This window comes from Bos grunniens, chromosome 14 (assembly GCF_055505025.1).
Source record: "Bos grunniens cultivar Pamir isolate PY7600 chromosome 14, Bosgru_T2T1.0, whole genome shotgun sequence".
Classification (NCBI taxonomy): domain Eukaryota; kingdom Metazoa; phylum Chordata; class Mammalia; order Artiodactyla; family Bovidae; genus Bos; species Bos grunniens.
In genome coordinates, this window is record NC_141178.1 from 51,658,101 (window position 1) to 51,679,340 (window position 21,240).

Here is a 21,240-nt window from a genome sequence, read left to right on the forward strand (position 1 = left end):
CTGAAACTGCCATAGCATTCCTGCAAAATGTTCACGGCAAACCTCCCCCCGACAAAATCCAAAAACTAAACAAAAATCCAATAGTAATTCAACTGCAAAATAGACAAGCTTATTCCTAAGATTCCTTTTAAAGTCCTATGACTATCCCTCCTTCCCCTTATACACATATAAATCTCTCATGTTGACTTCAAAATTGAACGAGCGCCAGTGAATTCAAACGAACTGTGTTTCTCCTAATCGTGAAAACATGATCAAAGGGAAAAAAGGCAGCATCCGGTTGGGGGCTGCTTTATGAACACAGCTGAAGGAAATCCTGGCTTCCTACTTTACAGACATGACTTGTATTCAAAAGATTCAATTTACCTCGCATCCTTTGTGAAACTAAGAAATTAGTCTGCTATCTGTCATTTCCCGGTATGGCATGTGCACTGAGGCTTTCAGAATGATACCTAATTAACTTGCTATTTTAGCGGATGGTCTTGAGTTTTAGTCTGGACCTGTTGCCATTTGGAACAGCTTTTGCAAGTGGAAGCCTGGGTAGAGTAGAATTAAAACTGTCCATACCTGCTGGTGTGTGCTGATGGCTAGAAGATGCACGGTCACTAGCAATTAAATGGCTGAGACTATCACCCAGTTTTGGGCTTCCCTGGTAGCTCAGCTGGTAAAGAATCTACCTGCAATGCAGGAGATCCTGGTTCTATTCCTGGGTAGGGGAGATCCTCTGGAGAAGGGATAGGCTACCCACTCCAGTATTCTTGCCTGGAGAATCCCCATGGACAGAGGAACCTGGCAGGATACAGTTCGTGGGGTTGCAAAGAGTCGGACATGACTGAGTGACTAAGCACAGCACAGCACATCATCCAGTTTCATCTGAAAATGATGGATACTATTCTTAGATGGGGAAACAGTGGAAACCAGGGTCAGACTTTATTTTTCTGGGCTCCAAAATCACTACAGATGGTGACTGCAGCCATGAAATTAAAAGACGCTTACTCCTTGGAAGGAAAGTTATGACCAACCTAGATAGCATATTCAAAAGCAGAGACATTACTTTGCCAACAAAGGTCTGTCTAGTCAAGGCTATGGTTTTTCCTGTGGTCATGTATGCATGTGAGAGTTGGACTGTGAAGAAGGCTGAGCGCCGAAGAATTGATGCTTTTGAACTGTGGTGTTGGAGAAGACTCTTGAGAGTCCCTCGGACTACAAGGAGATACAACCAGTCCATTCTGAAGGAGATCAGCCTTGGGATTTCTTTGGAAGGAATGATGCTAAAGCTGAAACTCCAGTACTTTTGGCCACCTTATGCGAAGAGTTGACTCATTGGAAAAGACTCTGATGCTGGGAGGGATTGGGGGCAAGAGGAGAAGGGGATGACAGAGGATGAGATGGCTGGATGGCATCACTGACTCGATGGACATGAGTCTCAGTGAACTCCAGGAGTTGGTGATGGACAGGGAGGCCTGGCGTGCTGCGATTCATGGGGTCGCAAAGAGTCGGACACGACTGAGCAACTGATCTGATTCTTGGAGGCTAATGAACAACACATATTCCTGGACACTTTCCTGGGATAAATAAGCACAGCTTTTCAGAGGACCTCCTGAAGAGTGGATACTATTGTTGTGACCATGCTATAGGAACTATAAGAGCCAGTCATCAAAATCACAGTGACCACTTGATCTCTGATGTCACTGAATGGGCTTTCATGGATCTTTGTCATTGGCTGAGTCCTATTAAGTCTAAGGAAATTGCTCAAAAAGTGTCCACCATTCAGTCATTAAGCTCATATGGACAGGAGACGGCTGCCCCTTTAAGATGTTTGTGAGCTCATGTCAGGTGCTGTAGAAGATGAATGAACAAAACAGGGTCCTAACTTCATGGAACTTTAGTAGGTTTGGATAAAACAATTGTGATTTTTTTTTTTTTTTTAATTTAGTCCCTTGGACTTACAGGTTAGGACAATGGTTTAGAACCAGGGTCTCTTAGAGATTCCTCTTTTTCTCATTCATTTACATTTTTGGTTGCAACTGAGCCTACTCTGGGCCTGACCCTAAATCAGGAAAACTGGTGCCCATGGGCCGTGTTTTGTTTGTGCACTGGGAAATCGGGAATTCAATACAAACATCCCAACTGCTGACTTCTCTTAAAAATTGCAATTTCTGCCATCACTGGGACCTGAATTTATGTTTGGTGATAATAAATTTTAGCTGAAAAGCTGCTCACCCAATGAAATGGATTGTGTACTTTCCAGTTTACCAAAGTCCCCACCATTCCCTAGTGAACAAAAAGTACTTTGTTCACTGCTATTATTTACCTGGCTCCTACGGACAGGTAAGTCTGTGAACCCAATCCATACAAACATGATATTATGGTATTATGGGAGGTTTTCGACATTCTCAGTACTTGCTAAGTGGAGAAGAAGCAAGTCTGAGGCCTTTGCTTAACTGAAATGGGCTGAGGGAAAAGCATTGCCACTGTGGTCAGCAGGATGCTGTGTGAGTGGAGAGTCTAGCTGTTCACTCTGTTGCAATGTCAGTGATGGAGAAGGAAATGGCAACCCACTTCAATATTCTTGCCTGGAAAATCCTATGGACAGAGGAGCCTGGAAGGCTATACAGTCCATGGAGTCACAAGAGTCAGACATGACTTAGTGACTAAACAACAATGTCAAGGATTGATACACGAATGTCATGACTTTGGGGAGAACTGCCTTATCCTCACAGTGTTTTTTTAAATAGGAGTATATTTGATTTATAATATTGTGTTAGTCTCAGGTGTATAGCAAAGTATATATGTATATATATACGTATATATATATCTGAATATATATATATAACTGAATATACATACGTACACACATGGGGCTTCCCAGGTGGCTCAGAGGTAAAGAATCTGCCTGCCAATGCAGGAGACATGGATTTAATCCCTGGGTTGGAAAGATCCCCTGGAAGAGAGCATGGCAACCCACTCCAGTATTCTTGCCTAGAGAATTCCATGGACAGAGGAGCCTGGTGGGCTATAGTCCGTGGGGTCACCAAGAGTCAGACATGACTGAAGCAACATAGCATGCATGCATATATATAAACACAGATAACTTTCCCATAGACTATTATAAGATAATAAATATAGTTTCCTGTGCTATACAATAAATCCTTATTGCTTATCTATTTTATATATAGTAGTTTGTATCTGTTTGGAGAAGGCAATGGCACCCCACTCCAATACTCTTGCCTGGAAAATCCCAAGGATGGAGGAGCCTGGTAGGCTGCAGTCCATGGGGTCACTAAGAGTCGGACATGACTGAGCAACTTCTCTTTCACTTTTCACTTTCGTTCATTGGAGAAGGAAAAGGCAACCCACTCCAGTGTTCTTGCCTGGAGAATCCCAAGGATGGGGGAGCCTCGTGGGCTGCTGTCTATGGAGTCTCACAGAGTCGGACACAACTGAAGCGACTTAGCAGCAGTTTGTATCTGTTAATCCCGTATGTCTAATTTATCCCTTCCTCTTTCCCTTTCCCCTTCGGTAACTATAACTTTGTTTTCTATGTCTGTGAGTCTATATCTGTTCTGTATATAGATTCATTTGTATTGTTTTTTTATATTCCACATATAAATGATATCATATATTTGTCTTTCTCTGTCTGACTTACTTCACTTAGTATGATATTCTCTAGGTCATCCGTGTTGCTGCAAATGACAATATTTCATTCTTTTACAACTGAGTAATATTCCATTTTATATATGTACCACATCTTCTTAAGCCAGTACATCTGTTGATGGGCACTTAGGTTTTTTCCGTGTCTTGGCTACTGTGAGTAGTGCTGCTATGAACATTGGGGTGCATTTATCTTTTTGAATTAGAGTTTTTATCTTTTCTGTGTATCCTTACAGTGTTTAAGTGATCCTTGCTTTTCCCATCTTGGATAGGAGGACTTAGTGAGTGCTCTGGACCTGGTAAGCATGGTGGCATCTCATGGCTCTGAGCTCTCTATTTTATGGTAAATTACAATGAACAGGGTCTTGGGCTATTAGGTTCTGGTGCTCTACCACCTGGGTATCTGATCTTAAATGGAAACATCCAAAGGGGAATAAACTCTCTTCATAAGAGCCTTGAGACATCTGTTATGGTTCTACCACGTAAAGGACAGCTGCTAGGTTTAAATTCTTCAGGAACATAAAAATAAGACCCAAAGTGACACAGATATGTATACATATGTATATGTATAGAATCTACAAGATCTAAAATAAGTTAAAAAGTGATTTCGTCATCATCTTCATTTAAAGGCCATGTCTGTTCTTCACAAAGTAGTAGAATTTGTAACTCTATACTGGCAAAGAACATTAGTGATCCTTTTAACTTCATATAGTTTCATAGGGGACTCTTGAAAGAGCAGAAATGGAGAAAAGGGAAATAAATTCTGCTATACTCGAAATAAGCTTGGTTGTTTTTGTCTTAAATTTTTGTAAAGGATCCCTTCGTTACATCATCAAAGCTTCACACAAGCCACAGTTTATGGAAGAGGAAGGGTGAGGGAGCCTTGACCCCTTTCAGTGGGGAAATGGGGAGCTGTTGCCTGGTGTGGGTAGATCTGGGTTTCCATCTCCCCCTCTAAGATGCCCCAGATGGACCCCATCTCTCCTGCAGCTCGGTGCTTCTCAGACAGGAGTGAAGATGGCTGTGTCTCTTACCTGGGGCAGCGTTCCTTTCACCAGCTCAGGGATGTCGGCCTTGGAGTAGCCAATGGCAGCCAGGCCGTCATCCACATCCAGATCGAATAAGAATTTCCGCAGCGTGTCTGCCAAGACAGGCCCAGCATCTGGCCTCCTGGCAGTGCGGGTGTCAGCTCCTGGAAGACACAAAGCACTGACTGTAGCGAGAGGGGGAAGCCAGCCTTGGGTGTGATTCAGCCCCAGGCTCGCTGAATACATAACCTGCTGCCGGCTCCCTCACCCCAGGACAAGGGCGCCGCTGTGCCTCCCTGTGGAGGACCGGCTCAGCGGCCAGCCCCGCCAGAGATGGGCCAGCCTGGGAGCCCCTCCAGAGAGGAGCCGGGGTGCGGGCTGGGGGCTCACTTGGCCCTCACATCTCCAATGGGCAGCTGGCCCGCTGTGTGGTGGGAAGAAGAGGAACAGAGCCAAGAAAAGAGGCACAGGAAGGAGACCAAGAAAGAAGGCTGGCGTTTGGCTGAGGAGGATTGAGAAAATCTGTAGGAGAAAACAGTTTATGTAACTTTCAGGGCTTGGAATCTGCTGACATCTAGAGGTCTATGCTTTCAGTGTCCCTTCTCACAGTCACAGCTGAAGAAAAGAAGACAAGCCCTGTGCAAACACCTTGTGAAACAAGACAGAAGTTCAAAAAACTCTGCCACTGACTGCCAGAAAGGAGGAAAATGAGATGACAAATGGATTCAGTATGGCCAGAGAAGGAATATATCTCCTGTCTATAGCTAGAGAATTGTTTTGGGCTCTGTTGCCAAAGGGCAAGTTCCTTTAAATATCTTTTACAGAACCTTTCGGGCAAATTTAAGAACAAGGAGTCTTTTAGAAAGCAGTATTTAATATGTAGGAATGGCAACCCACTCCAGTGTTCTTACCTAGGGAAATCCCATGGACAGAGGAGCCAGGTCGGCAAGAGTCCATGGGGTCACCAAGAGTTGGGCATGACTGAGCAGTGAACTTCAATCATATCAGTGAATAAGGAAGGAGGCTGCCAAGGGTTGGAGATTTGCAAGGGCAGAATATGGTTGGATGGTATCATTGACTCAATGGACAGGAATCTGAGCAAACTCTGGGAGACAGTGATGGACGGGGAAACCTGGCGTGCTGCAGTTCATGGGGTCGCAAAGAGTTAGATACGACTGAGCGACTAAACAACAATCTGGACATGATTACTAATTAATGCACACAATCATAGAGATGTCAGTCTGGAAGGGCCAGGGGGTTCTGCCCTCAGCCAGGGTGGCAGTGACAGTTCTCAGATGAAGAGAACCAATCCCAAACCCTTAGCATCCTTGTCCCTCATCTATTCCAGCTGGACACGTTCACTGCCAGGAAGGGAAGCAATCTGTGAACAGATTGTAGCACTATTTATTATCCAAAATGCCCCATGCTATAGTCCAAGTCCACTTTCTCTGTATTGGTCAAAAAGAGACTAGTATGTATGGTGTGCCTCCATGTAGATTAGGTTTAGCCTCTCTGTTCTCTGACAGAGAGAGCTGTTTAAGAAATCCAGGAAAAGGTATAAATAGAACGAGATACAGAGCTAGTTGGGAGAGCAGCTGGACAGAAAGTAGAGCTTGCCTGACAAGACCAGTCTGTATTACATAGCGGTAGCTCAAATGTGGATTAAGTGGAGGGTGACACACGAAATGGGGTTTATGAGGTTTTTATGTTCTCAAGATTGCTGCCATAAAACACACCATCCAAACCTCCAGGTTTTCATAAGAAGTGTTTTAGAAAAAAAGAGAAGGTAGGAAAGAGAACAGATGGGTATAAAGTTAAAATGATCTAAGATACATTATTGATTTTGATTACAGGGAATCAAAGTATATAATGGCTAATTTCCCAGGTGGCTCAGTGATAAAGAATCCGCCTGCCAATGCAAGAGGGGACGGTTTGATCTCTGGGTCGGGAAGATCCCCTGGAGGAGGAAATGACAACCCACTCCAGTATTCTTACCTGGGAAATTCCAAGGACAGAGGAACCTGGTGGGCTACAGTCCATGGGGTCACAAAGAGTCAGACATGACTGAGCGACTGAGCACACACACAAAGTGATCATAAATGTATTTCTTGTAAGATTCAAAAGGCACTGTGGGTATCTTATTATAGACATGATTTATCAACAGAATAGCAAACAAATTCTTCTCTGGGGAACTTTTTATAAAGTTTCTAGTTGTTTAGGTTCTCTATAATTGGGAATTTACTGTTACTTCCTGATTTAGACTCACTCTATTTCCTATTAAAACAAGAATCATTAGTAACATGAATAGTATACAGAATTTAACTTTCCTTGGAGATAAAAACAGTGGAAATATTATTACTATAAACTTAAAGTAAGAAATACCTAGTTCCATTTCATTGCTAATAGACTCTTAGAAACAAAATTACAGAATTGTAGTGCTAGATAGGAATCTGGGAAGGTCACTGGCATTTTATTATTAGATTATCTCAAATCAGTATTTTTGGTATTAGTCTTTATGGCTTATCTTCAGAAACAATCTTAGGAAACGCTCCATAGATGTGGGTCACAGAGTTATGATGAACGGTTCATACCCAATATTTCTGCCACTTCCAAGTGCCGCTCAGGAAACATCTGTGATGTAAATGTGAACACTGCTGGGGAGGTGAGCACCACAGAAAGGCCATGAGGCTGGGGAGAAAGGAAACATGGTGACTGCTGGGGCAAGGCTGGTCTTCAGCCTAATATTCTAGATATTAAATTACTTTATCATGTATTCCAAACAATCAAGAATTGACAAAAAACACTGATGGCAATTGACAGGAATCTAAGATTAAATTAAGGCATTTATTATGATTTTACCACCAGGGGATGATCCACATTGTAATCCTTTGCTTTATAAGTCTTCACTAAGCCCGAAATTGGGTAAGACATTCCATGGCTAGAAAAAAAATAAAGTCCTTATATTGATATACATCTAACAGTAATTTAAGTTAACAATACAAAGATACTCTTATGGAAGAGCCCCTCACAGTCTCTTGACAGTATCATTAACCCACAAGGTTAGATGTTTTGTTTTCTTTGATTCCTATAAGGATATATTATTATGCAATTGATATTTGGCATATTCATTGACAAAACTACTGAAATGTTCAAAATCAAATGTTGATAGAACTACACGCCATTAAAAAGTACTGACACAGAAGTTGCTCCTTGAGCACATTGGTTAACCTTATGATCTTGAAGAAATCAAGAATTCACTTTGAAGTTTATTTTTTAAACAGTCTTCAGGGTATGCATTTTCTATCTTGCTCGGCACAGCCTTGGCAATGTGCTCCTTCACAAACTGAATATGTTGGTGGGAGTTTTATGAACCAAGATGTACTGTGCTAGACGTGCGAGCTTGTTCCGCCAGCGATCCATCTTGCCAGTGATTAATACGTTCTTTTAAATGCTACGTACTAATGGGAACTGAGTCATACATGATTATTTCAGTCTGTAAGGCTATCGAGAAAAGGCACCATGGTTTTCATTTGTGGGGATTTTTTCTGTTTGTTTTAATGGGAAAACTCTCAAATTCTTAGTGAACAAATAGGACAATATAATAGTTTATAAGATGACCCAGGAGATAAACACTGTGAGAAGTTAATATCTTTACAATTGATATTTTGAAAATGAAATGCTTTACAATAGTAAAAGGGTCTGTTAGTCTGTTAATGTGGGTTTTATTGGATTACTTTGTTCTTAGTAAAAAATTTATATTTCATAGAAAGATGAAGTGTTTTGGTGAATTGTATGGTTATCCAAAAAAAAGATGCCCCATGCCTGTCATCACGCATAAAGCAGATCAGAAGGTATAAGCTCTCTGAGTTGTTGGATAGGAACGTGCTTTACCATTTTCAGGCTCCATAGTATTCAGGAAATTATGGCTTGGTGTTCTTCCACTATATGAAAGGATTCATGTAGCTTTTAAAGTACCTTTCTAACAGTATCCAATATTTTAGTTTGATTTCTCTTAACCATTATATATATATTTGTTGTAAAAAATAAAAATGATCCATAATCCTATTTCTTCAAGATAACCATTATAGAATATTCCCTTCTAGTCTTCTTACACATATCTTTAATTTATGATTGCATTGTGCATTCAGTTTTAAACACTGCTGTTGACTTAGGGCTTCCCAGGTGGCGCTGGAGGTAAAGAACCTGCCTGCCAATGTAGGAGATGTAAGAGACACAGGTTCGATCTCTGGGTTGAGAAGATCCCCTGGAGGAGGGCATGGCAACCCACTCCAGTATTCTTGCCTGGAGAATCTCCATGTACAGAGGAGCTGGTGGGCTACAGTCCATGGGGTCACAGAAAGTCGAACATGACTGAAGCAACTTAGCATGCATGCATATAGTTACTTATTATTCTTTAAAAATACTTTCCCATATAATTTTTACTCTTTTAAAACATTACTTTTGATGGTTTATTCTTTGAATACTGAAATTTAGTTAACCATTCCCAAACTGTTGGGAATTTACGTTATTCTTAAAATTTTCAATTATAAATAATTTTTTAGATGAATATCCTCATAAGGAAAGCCTTTGATCATATCATGAGTATTTCTTTCAGCTACATTCCTAAAAGTAGAATTCATGGGGCAAAGGGTAGAGACATTTTCCAAGCTCTGGGTAGATTTTGCTCATTTGCTTCTTAGAAAGTTGGTGCCAATCTGTGCTCCTCTCAGCAGCCGAGTTTGAGGGTGACCATTTCATTGCACTTCCCTAGCAAAGGCCAATTCTTTTAAAAAACTTTTTATTTTGTATTGGGATATTGCCAATGAACAATGTTGTGATAGTTTCAGGTAAACAGCGAAGGGATGCAACGATACACATACATGTATCCATTCTCTTCCAGACTCCCCTCCCATACAGGGCAAGGGACAATTCTTAATTTTCCATGTTCACTGGTTTTCAATTTTAAAGCAACATACCAATACATTTCTGATCAAACAGATTAATTCTGGGCTATCAACAAATATTCTAATTCCTTTCTTTCTGAGAGAGATCAGAAGAAGAAAATCCTACGTTTGGTGTTTGAAAAATCCATAACAGGTGCCAAAAATGTGGAGAAATCACAACCCCCATCCACTGCTGGTGGGAATGCAAAACAGTACAGCCTCTTTGGAAAACAGCCTGGCAGTGCCTCAGAATGTAAACACAGAGTTACCACGTGACCCAGCAATTTCACTCCTAGGTATATACTCCATAGATGTGAAAATGTATGTCCACAGGAAAACTTATACATGATTATTTATAACAGCACTATTAATAATAGCCAAAAAGTGGAAACAACCCAAATGTCCATCGTCTGATGAGTAAATAAAATGTGGTATATCCATGCAATAGAACATTACTTGGCAAGAAAAAGGAAAGAGGTACTGATAATGTGTATGGGATGAACCATGGAAACATGATGCTAAATTTAAGAAGCCAGACAGAAAAGGCCACATATCATTTGCTTCCATTCTATAAAATGTCTGGAAAAGGCAAATCTATAGAGACAAAGTAGATTAGTAGTTGTTTAAGACTGGGGGTATAGGAGGATTGGTGGGTGACAGTTAAGATATATGGGATTTCTTTCAAAGGTGATAAAATGTTCTAAATTGATTATTGTAATGGTAGCACAACTTGTGAATATACTAAAACCCACTGAATTATAAATTTTTAATGGGCAAATTTTATAGGGTATGAATAATATGTCAATAAGGCTGTTACCAAAAAGAAAAAATAATCTATGACCCAATAAACTGCATTTGAGCTAAGAAAATATTATGGGACCCTAAGTTAAATTTCTTTTTTCTGTAGCATGTTTGAAATCTTACAACACATCCCAAATGATAGACACTAAAATAAAATTTTAGAGCAATAGCTTAGGTGAAGAAATAAAATCTCAGATTTGCTCACCATAGATGAACACCAGCATTTCCAAAGCCAATGCCAGCAAAAGCACTTGCCAAGTGCATATTAGACCTTGCTTCAAGATCATCAGGATTTCTGATAGCCCTGTGGATGATATAAATACATAACAATAACATATCAACATTGGCATTTCCTACTGAAATATAGAGCCACCTTAGAGAAAGATCTGGGGGAGGAAAAAAAAAACACTACTCAAACTGAAGAAAAATTAGGCAAGTTATTCAAATGACACCTTGTCTTCTAGATGAAAATTGAAGGGAAATGTATTTTCTCATCAGTGGCTGGAGCAAAGGCATATATTATGCCGTCAGGCTGCTCATGTGATAAGAGTACCAAGGGAAGAAAGCACTGACCCTTAAACTGCAAAAGCTGCTCTAGAAAAGTGCCCTGAGACTCATTCTTCTTCTTCACTTGTCAATGACCTTGACTGTGGTTGTGAGTGGACCTAGAGTAAACACATGCTCAGGATGCATGGGTCTAGGCTAGTTAGATGAAGTGAGTCCCTGTCGCCTGGGGGTACCCACAGGCCTGACGAGCTGCCCAGACATCATGCTTTCTGTGGCACCACCCAAATTGGACCCACTGGAGACCTCTTTTGGTATCTGCAAACCGCATGTTATTTTTATACTTTTTACTGTGGAAGTGGCATGTTATTGTAGGGCGAGCCTTCGCTCACTCTATCCCTCCCCGGTGCCATATGGGAAAGGCAAATTCTCAAAGGCCGCTTTCAGCTGTAGTTGAGCCTTCCTGCTTCCAGGACCCTGCCCCAGGGCGGAATGCCTGAGACAGCCAAAGGAACCACTTCCCACTTGCTTTTCTGTGATTCTGCCTGGAATAAGGGTTCCTGCTCTGAAATAAAAATGCCACAGCCTTTCTCCTTCTTTTATCTGGAATAGTCAGGCAACTGTCTCTTTCCAAAATCCAGGGTCAGTTCCTTATTCCCAAATAGCAAGATGAAGTAGTGGATGGTGGAGTTGTGGCCTCTCCTCTGTCCGTTTTGCCCCCTCACCTCCCACTGCTGCTCTGCTGAGCCTGTGTCCCTTCCACACATGCTGACCGGCCATAATCTGTATCCGCTTCTATGCAGACAGATGTTCCCTGATGCCCCCTCGAGTCCACAATAGTTTGTGATCCTCCCCCAGATCTGTTGCAAAATGTGGTCCTAGACTCCACCCCTCCAGCCAGAGGAGGCCCTGTAGTCATATCTAGACCAAACCTGCCCTCTTCTTTCCCTCCGTTGTGTATAAATACAAAGATGAGTTTGACTTTGCCTAAGTCTCAATGTCTTAGGGATCACTTTTCATCTCTAAGTGTATCTTTGCTCTCTCATGAGCCTATTAGGGCTGTTTCATGCATAAATCTTTCAAAATCTTGTGGGAATCTTTTCAGGAAGACTTTTCTGTCTACACATTTTTTTCTTTTTTCTTTTTGGTGTGCCACACAACATGTGGAATCTTAGTCCCTTGACCAGGGATCAAACCTGCACCCCCTGCAGAGGAAGTGCCGAGTCTTAACCACTGGACCACCAGGGAAGACCTGACATTTATTTCTTAAACTGAGGTTCATGTGCATTTGCTTATGGGTTGACCTTGTGTGCTCCTGGACAAGGCCTGACGGGGCAGGACCAACATCTGTCTCGTGGTTCTCATTTCTGCCCTTGGTGACCAAATCTCAAAGGACCTCCCTCAGCTTTGGTTTTGAGGTTTTGATGAACAAACCTTCTGCATGTGCTGTGCTAAGTTCCTTCAGTCGTGTCTGACTCTGTGACCCCATGGACTGTAGCCCGCCAGGCTCCTCTGTCCATGGGATTCTCTAGGCAAGAATACTGGAGTGGGTTGCCATACCCTCCTCCAGGGGATCTTCCCAACCCAGGGTTCAAACCTGTATCTCTAATGTCTCCTGCATTGGCAGGTGAGTTCTTTACCACTAGCGCTACCTGGGAAGCCCCGTAAAAAACCTAGCTGCATCCTTTATAAATCAGGCTCCCATGTTGTCCCCATCCTGGGCTTTGCCTTTCTAGATCGAGGGATCTGGTTTTCATCTGTCCCCTTGGGGCTCCCTCCAGAGGTTGCTGGTCTCTGGTACTTCTGTATGCACAGTGACTGCTTTTTTGGGTGAACAGGCTTGCTCAGGACATTTCAGGATCTAGCGAGCCACATTTCATGAAGGTGGAAACTGGTTTTTTTTGCCCTGTTTCTGTCCCTTCTGGACAACATACCTCTTCAGATACTTGGCAACGATCCGCAGTGCGTGGACTGCCCAGATGTCACTGATGGGGTTGCTGCCCTGGTAGGCTGGCCGAGTGATGGGGCTTGAAGGGCAGGGGCTCCGCATGTGATACGGGAGTGCAGTGTAGGACTCCAGGGCGTGGCTAGCAGGGAATAGTCAAAATACACAGTTGAAAGCATCCTCTTTTTCCTTCCCTTCATTCAGATCACAAACTGCCTCGGAATGCTTGGTTCTCACTCCCCCGTGGATATGCCTTTGTAGTGCTGATAATCACAAGGCCTCTCACTAATCTGTTTCTTGTCCATGACAGTCATCACTTATTATAAAATTAACACAGTGACAGAGGATGAGATGGTTGGATGCTATCATCAGCTCAATGGACATGGGTCTGAGCAAACTCTAGGAGACGGTGAAAGACAGGAAGTCTGGCATGCTGCAGTCCATGGGGGTAACAAAGGGTCAGGCACAACCGAGTGACTGAAGAACAACACAGTGAAGTTGACATTAACAGCACTACTGTGTTTTTGACCAGAATGTGTTAAGATTACATATGGTTCCTTTCTAGCACCAATATATCTTTATAATGTTGAATTTTTAAACATTTAAGTTGTGTTAAGAAAAGCATTAAATCTGAAAAATGACTTCCTTCTAAAGTATATTTACCATTTTAAATCCTCCCTTTATCAGATACCATATTACTTATCCAAGGAGGGTCATAATAGTTATACTAGCCTCCAATAAGAGTGCAGTGCAGTGGGTCAGCTCCCAGGTGTGAATTCTGGCACCAGGCTTTCCCACTGTGGGCCTGGGACCAGCAGAGTCACCATCCACCTCGTGATTCTAAGATGAGGATAGCTCATAGTATGTCTTTCTTCATGGTGCTGATGTGAAAATTGACACATGTAAATTACTTAGCATATCGTAGCAGCACTTTGTAAAGTTTATCATTCACCATTATTATTAATGCTTGGCCTGAAAAAAAATCTACTTCTTTTTCCTATAGGCCCTAAATTCAGGGTTGGCTATTTTAAGAACAAAGTATCAGAGTTTTCTTCACCTACCAGCCTGCCATGAATTCTAGCTAATCAAGTGCAGAAGATGGGAATAAACATAATCATCCAGATCAGTGACTCATTGGGAACACGGTGTAACATGAACTGTGTGTGTGAGTTACATTCTCAGTCTTAGAATGGAGAGTTTACTCTCCTCTACATGTGAGAGGCAGATAACATCTTTTGAAACAAAGTATTAGAACTTCAAAAAGAATTAGTTGGTAGACAAAAGCTATGGGTTTGTGGTTCTAAATAGGAAATGTGGGCAAAGCAGTAAGGAGGTGTCCACGTCGGGGGCGGAGGGGTGGTAACAAGCCTGCCAAGGTGGAGAGTTGAACCTCTGCCCATTGTGTATCTGGATTCTGGGCCCAAGACTGGATCTGTCTTTCAGGGGTAGATTCACTGAACTGAGCTCACAGAAGTGTTAGTCGCTCAGTTGTGTCCAACTCTTTGTGACCCCATGGACTATAGCGTGCCAGACTCCTCCATCCATGGGATTTTTCAGACATGAATACTGGAGTGGGTTGCCATGTCCTTCTTCAGGGGATCTTCCCGACCCAGGGATCAAACCCAGGTCTCCCGCATGCAGGCAGACTCTTTACCACCTGAGCTACCAGGGAAACTGTGTAAAACTTGGAAGTCTGATTACTGATTTCCAACAAGAAATAGAACCTCTGTCCATGACTGTCCAGTGCTGTGGGTGGAACCCACTAGGTGTCCACTGTGGTCAGCATGGTAAAGAAAGTCATTTCCTTGGTGGAGAGTATTCCTATTAGCCTCTTTACACTGGAGATGGTATTTTTGCTATGACATATCTGCTCATTTTTTTATAACCTGTCAGGGCTTACTTTCTCTCTGGAAAGAAACTGCTTCACTTTAAATTCCATATGCCATTAATAAAATGTATTTTGAAAGAAAAAAAAGAGAAAATAGAACCTCTGAGGGGGGCAGACATCTGAGTCTTCTAGATGACATCTATTCTCCCTGTTGTCAAAGCTGTGGATGCTAATTTATGATCACAAGGCCCATGGAGCCCTAACCAGGGTCACTGCTTCTAAGGTTGAATATATGGGTATGTCCATCTTCAGTACAGGCCACTGGGCCTCGGGGGCAGACTTCTCCTTGGACCACGTGTGCTCTCCAGTGGTCAGTCCTTGGAAGGGCCGCTGCCATCACTGTCTTTTGTTCTGAACTCACTCCCCTCCCCTCTGATTGACAGCAAAGTCTTTGGGTCTGTGGGTCATTCACTTACACGTGACTGCTTTGGTCTGTTATATTAATATATTTATTATGCAGTTCCCAGCTAGGGAGGGTAATCTCATTTCCCTTATTTTCAAGTTATTAGAGGACAACTCTCCAAAGCACTGACAACATCGACCAGGATGGAGTTGGACACAGTTTTCTCCCATTTCTTGGCAGGCAGCGTAATGCAGTGAGAAAAGCAGACCATGGACTGGGATAGACCTGGACATGAACCCGAACTCTGCTGCCCCCTGCTCGTGTGAATTTTACTCAGCAGGTGTTAACTGAGTACCTATGACGTGACAGCCCCTTTGCTAAGGGACAGGGATGCAGAAGTCTGTAAGATGGTCCTGTCCTCGCCAAGCTCACAGTACGGTGAGAGAGACAGCATGCAGAGAGGGGCATCTCCAAAGCAAGGCACAGCCCCCCAGTGGGGAGGAGCAAAGCAGAGTGGTTCTTGAGGAGGCAGGGCAGTCAGCAAAGGCTCCATCAAGGGCAGGATGCCCCAGTGGAAATGAAGGATGACTTCTCCAAGCAGATAAAGAGCTGAGCTGAGCACTGGGGACAGTCCAGGGCCAAAGAAACTTGGCTTTAGACAGGAGGTGTGGAAATGCAATGAGAGACTGATAAGGTAGAGGGGCATGTGTGTGTATGTGTGCAGTGGTCATATTGCATTCTGGAAGCTTCTTGAGGCCAGTATGGAGGACAGATGGAAGGAGTATGGGATGTGAGCAGGAAAACTGATGAGGAGGCTGCTGCACTGGATCCAGGCTTGAACTGAGGTGGGACCATAAAGCTTGAGAGCAGGGAGCAGATGGGAGAGATTCAAGCAGATGAGGGTTAGCTCTGTGGCTAGGTGTAGGCACGAGACAAGGGATAAGCTCATACTATGTCCTGCTGCTCACTAGGGTAAGGAACCCAGGAGGAGAAGCTGTGAGGGGTAAGGGGGTGGTGGTGAGAGAATGGTCAGATTTCATCAACTCCAAGATGCCATGCATTATAAGATGCACCATTTTTAAAAAGTACCACTGAAGAAGAAAACCATACTGCATGCCGCAGATATACAGATATGCCCTGATTTCAGAGATGTTAAAATGGGGGAAGAAATATACATGTGTAAATGGATGGTAGTCTTTTGGGGCCGGCTGAATGTGAAGTGCCCGTGGGTCCCTGTGATGCCACTGGAACAGAGTGCCCAGAACTTGAACAGAAACACGGATGTGGGAGCCATCAGCACATGGCAGCTAAAGCCAGGAGAACACAGGCTGTGGCTCTGGGCGAGTTGCTAAACGTCTCCAGTTCAGTTTTCTTTTCCGCCTGGCACAGAGATGTGGGGAAGTGATGACGTGTAAGGGCTGACAGTGAGCCTGTCCAGCTCAGGAAGTGGACATTCCTGTCCCTGCTCTCTTCCTCTGGCTGCAGCCCGGGGGCCCTGGGTTGATGCAGCAGAGGCGGTGCTGTGGGCTTGAGATGCTGCATACCTGTCTCTCTGATCCCGTGGTTGCAGCTGTGGCTGGCCCGGTCCAGCAGCTTTGTGACTCACCCAGGACCTCACCTCCTCTCTACAGTTTCAGCCTTGTCATCCAGGCAAGGAGATAATGACAGCCAAAGCCAGGGTGGTTGTGGAGCACAATCACTGAGAGCTTAGTAAGTGCTTTCAGCAGTCAAGTGCTGTGCATTGACCCGAGTCCCCGAAAGAGCCCCTGCAGGGGGCCTGGGTACCTACCAGAGCACATCGAAGCCACTGTTGGCGACCACCCGCCCAGGCATGTGCAGGGTGTGCAGAGGATCAATCAGGCCGAGTGTGGGTTTGATGGCTCGCGAAGCAATGCCTAAGACAGGGATTTGCAACACAGGCCACAGGTATGGACACAATTTTTAAAAAAATCTAATAACTTTAGGGTAACAAATTATCCTAAAAAAATCAAAATATGAGATAAGATTCGGTCTTATTTCTGCTTCCAAGGAGCAGCGGAAAGAGATCTGGAGTCAGAAACCTGGGAATTTCAGGGCAGCTGAAGCTCCCTGCAGTTTACAAAAGCCACTATCCCATCTGGTCCCAGCTCCAGGTTGTAACTATAGTGGAGTATTTATACCACGCAAACACTACAACTCAGGGCTTATTTATTCATAAAACTCCAGAGAACTGGTTTACCAGCACACTGCTGGTTTGGGTCCTGGCTCTGTGACTTACTGCGTGACACTGGTACATGTCTGTGCCTTTCTGAGTTCTCTCTCTGAGATTCTCTGAGTTCTCTGTAAGAACAGACTCTGGTGACACAGGGCCTCCATCCCTCCCAGAGATGTTTTAAGGACCACATTAGATAACATGATGGGGAAGTCTTTAAAAAAAAATGTAAGGGAGAATTTAAGTGTTGCTTACTATTATTAGTATCTTTAACAAGGTCACAGGATAATATAATTTAATTTAAAAAGAGAAGTTACCATAAATGTGCAGTTCATTGCCAGTTTGTTCTGCTACAAAGCCCTGGAAGAAGGATGCTGAACCATCTCAAGGAGAGGGACATTTCTCCCAGATCAGCTGAGAGTTGGAGAAGATGATAGGAAACAGATGACAAAGAAGGCAGACGGCAGAAGAGTGGGTACTTGGGAATGGAGCTGGAGACATTAACTGGGAAGAAGCATGAGGGAACTTTCTGGAGCAGTGGGAATATCTATATTTTGATTAGGGTGGTGGGTACATGTGTGTATATATATTTGTCAAAACTCATCAAACCAGGTTCTTAAAATTATACATTTTATTATTAAAAATCACATCTCAAAGAAAATGAGTTAGAATGTAAAAAAGCTGGGAAAGGGAATAACCATTTGTCATTGATATACAGTCACTAACTTGGGCAGAAAAATGGCCCTGGTTCATCGCATTTCAATCTGCTTTTGTAGGTAATTCTCAAAAACAAGATTATTAGACTGCTTCATACTCTTATATGTATCTGGGAAAAGAAAGAACATGTGTCTATGTGCATACTCTTTCTTTAATTCTGTAACTCTTTGAATTTTAAATATTAGGATTAAAGAAAAGGGTGTGGAATTGAAAGCTAAGAGAACTAAAAAACATTTATAGAGGAAGTTCTTACCAGTTTTTACTTTCAAGTGTTCGTAGTCAAAAATGGCAACTCCGGTAGTTTCGCTCCCAGTGCCTGAGGTAGTTGGAACTTGAACAACAAAAAAATTAATTTTAATAGCGCATCTAAATAGAGGTCAGTGGAGATATTTAATTCAGCCTCAGAAGATAAGGAGCAAAGTTAGAGAAGAAAGCTTTGTTGCTCTTGTCTACTCGCTTGATGTGTATCTGTGTTAACATGTATGTATGCTTAATGTGGATGGCTTCCCGGGTGGCGCTAGTGGTAAAGAATCCACCTGCCAATGCAGGAGACATGGATTTGATCCCTGGGTCGGGAAGATCCCCTGGAGGAAGACACGGCAACCCACTCCCAACCCATGGCAACCCAAGTATTCTTGCCTGGAGAATCCCATGGACAGAGGAGCCTGGCGGGCTATGGACCTTAGGGTCACAGAGTCAGACACCACTGAAGCAACTTAGCACACACATGCTTGATGTGTATGACTGTCTGCATTAACATGTGAGGAACAGCTCTGATACCTGGCATTGGCTTTCTGGCATCTGTCTTTAATGTGTGTGTGCTGGCATTAATACTCAGTATATGTGAGGTACATGCATGCCTACATTAACATGCATGTAAACCTACTGCATGTATACTTGATATGTATGCATGATGCTTGTATCTGTGTCAGCATGTATGTCTGATGTCCATATGGTGCTAACATGTATGTATGCTCAGCATGTATGTACCACATCCACGTTTGTATTATGCACATGTGTGTTTAATGTGTTCATGTGGTATCTGTTTCTGTATTAACAGGGAGGCACTCTGGGAGCCCTGGTCTCCCTCAGGGCCAGAGTTTAAGCAGCTGCAGCTTGGAATTCAAAAGCAGACCTCTTTCCATCTCTGGGAAGAAAGCTCATATTTGCCATCTCTAAAAGACATCTTTATTCCCCCTTGGCAGCAAGCACAGTGACACCCTGCCTTTGCTGGGCTCTGCGGTTTTGCAGTTCAGTCAAGTTTCTAAACTTTACTAATCACCCCTCTGTGTGATACTGACACAGTTTCACCACAGGGCTCCAATCTCCAGACATCAATTATGCTGCGCCCCACTGATCCCTTGTTCACGTCAAAGCCGTTCATCTGCTGTCAACTCACTCCTGTCCCAGCACAATGGGGCTAGGGGAGGAGTGGGGAAGATAGAAGACAAGACTTTACGCTGATATTTTCCAGTTAGGGCATTTGAGCTGTAAGGCTTTAAACAGTGATGTGCCGACAGCAATAAAATGGAGGAAAGAAAAGACCAAAAGATCCCCAGGTCTGTGTGGATCAGACGAGGGAGCCTGATTTGGGTTTGCGTGTCTGTGTCCTGTGTTGCCACCGAGCAGATGTTGTCCAGCGTGACAAGGCTATGCTGGCCACATGTCCCGGGGCAGACAAAGCCCCAGGTCAGCTGAGGAGCCATCATGTGGAAGAAAGGGTTGAGTCAACACCAGAGAAATGACAGCAAACATTCCCCTTAAACTCCCAGATGCCAAAGTGGGACAAAACAGAGAAGGGCTCGGAAGACAGGCCTGCCCAGAGAGGGGTCTGAGCATCTATAAACACTGACCTTCCTTATCCTCCAAAAAGTGACTTCATAGCTGAGCTCTGCAGACCCCTACCATTGACCCAAACTGCCTCTGTCTGTGCAGTAATGAAGACCAGAGACTTCCCAGGTGGCTCAATGGTAAAGAAATCTGCCTGCCAATGCAGGAGATGCAAGTTTGATCACTGGATTGGGAAGATCCCCTGGAGAAGGAAATGACAACCCACTCCAGTATTCTTGCCTGGGAGAATCCCATGGACAGAGGTGTCTGGAGGAGTATGGTACATGGGGTCGCAAAAGAGTAGGACACAATTCAGCACCTAAACACCATAACCAACATCCTTCCTAAGGCCTCTTGTCAATTGCAAAATAAAACAGACAGTGTTTACCTGCGATCAGAGGTTTCAGAGGCACAGTCACAGGCTTTCCCTTCCCAATGGGGGCATTGACGTAGTCTAGGAAGTCAGAGTCAGGGCTGGATGAATACAGATTAGCGGCTTTACAGGTGTCTATGGTGGAACCGCCACCCACGGCCAGGAAGGCATCGAAAGCTCCCTTTTTGGCAAATTCAATGGCTTCCATGAAGCTTGGAGAAGGGAAAATGAATGCCATTATGTCAGGACTTCCAGAAATAAATTGCCATGCCATTAAATAGGGCTTCTCTGATGGCTCAGACAGAGGAGAATGCACCTGCAATGCAGGAGATATGGATCCGATCCCTGGGTCGGGAAGATCCCCTGGAGAAGGAAATGGCAACCCACTCCAGTATTCATGCCTGGAGAATTCCATGGACAGAGGAGCCTGGAGGGCTATACAGTCAGGCCTGGGGCAAGTTTCAATCAGCACTGATATGTATTGGCTTCCGCTTAAAGTAAATTTAACAACAATAAAAGAATACCTTGTATCAGTTGGTTCCACTCTCACATGATCATAAACCTTAAAGTTTATGCCATTCTTCACTAGGGAATCCATCACTGTCTGTACAGGAGGGAGTTGGGAGAGGTTCTTGTCTGTCATCAAACAAACATTTTTAGCACCCATGCTTTGTAGGTCCTACAATAAGAAAAATAACTTATAAGTTAAGTTTGATTGCACAAGACATGTAATAGACACTTCTCACAAAATTAACATTAAGTCCAAAATAAAGGACTCCCATCCAAGGACCAACCAGGCCTGATCCTGCTTAGCTTCTGAGATCAGATGAGATTAAAACAAAGGATCAACAGTTGTTAATCTGTGCTTGTTGTAAAATATATCTAACATTTATAGTAGAAGACTGTAGAAATCTTAAATACTTGCCATGCCCACTTCCTTTGTAACTCCTGCTCCATATCTAATAGTTGAAACAGCCATCTGAGGAAAAATAAAAGATTTAGGTGACAGGTGTTTGGAGAGTTGAT

General features: G+C 43.4%; 1 protein-coding gene across 3 annotated transcripts in view; it reads right to left on the reverse strand.

The window, feature by feature from the left end:
- The window catches only part of ADHFE1 (alcohol dehydrogenase iron containing 1), a 32,967-nt gene that overhangs the window by 5,307 nt on the left and 6,420 nt on the right, over window positions 1–21,240 (reverse strand). The window contains exons 4-13 of one of the 3 annotated variants that reach the window (XM_086336758.1): window positions 21,140–21,193; window positions 20,739–20,893; window positions 20,230–20,426; window positions 18,265–18,342; window positions 16,893–16,998; window positions 12,862–13,014; window positions 10,629–10,727; window positions 7,539–7,617; window positions 7,271–7,367; window positions 4,686–4,843 (exon numbers count right to left, since the gene is read on the reverse strand). In XM_086336758.1, the coding sequence (XP_086192884.1) occupies window positions 4,686–4,843; window positions 7,271–7,367; window positions 7,539–7,617; window positions 10,629–10,727; window positions 12,862–13,014; window positions 16,893–16,998; window positions 18,265–18,342; window positions 20,230–20,426; window positions 20,739–20,893; window positions 21,140–21,193 (1,176 nt within the window). Of the gene's footprint in view, window positions 1–4,685; window positions 4,844–7,270; window positions 7,368–7,538; window positions 7,618–10,628; window positions 10,728–12,861; window positions 13,015–16,892; window positions 16,999–17,907; window positions 18,121–18,264; window positions 18,343–20,229; window positions 20,427–20,738; window positions 20,894–21,139; window positions 21,194–21,240 lie in introns of those variants that run through there. The other 2 variants (XR_015140799.1, XM_086336759.1) reach the window with 2 other exon arrangements.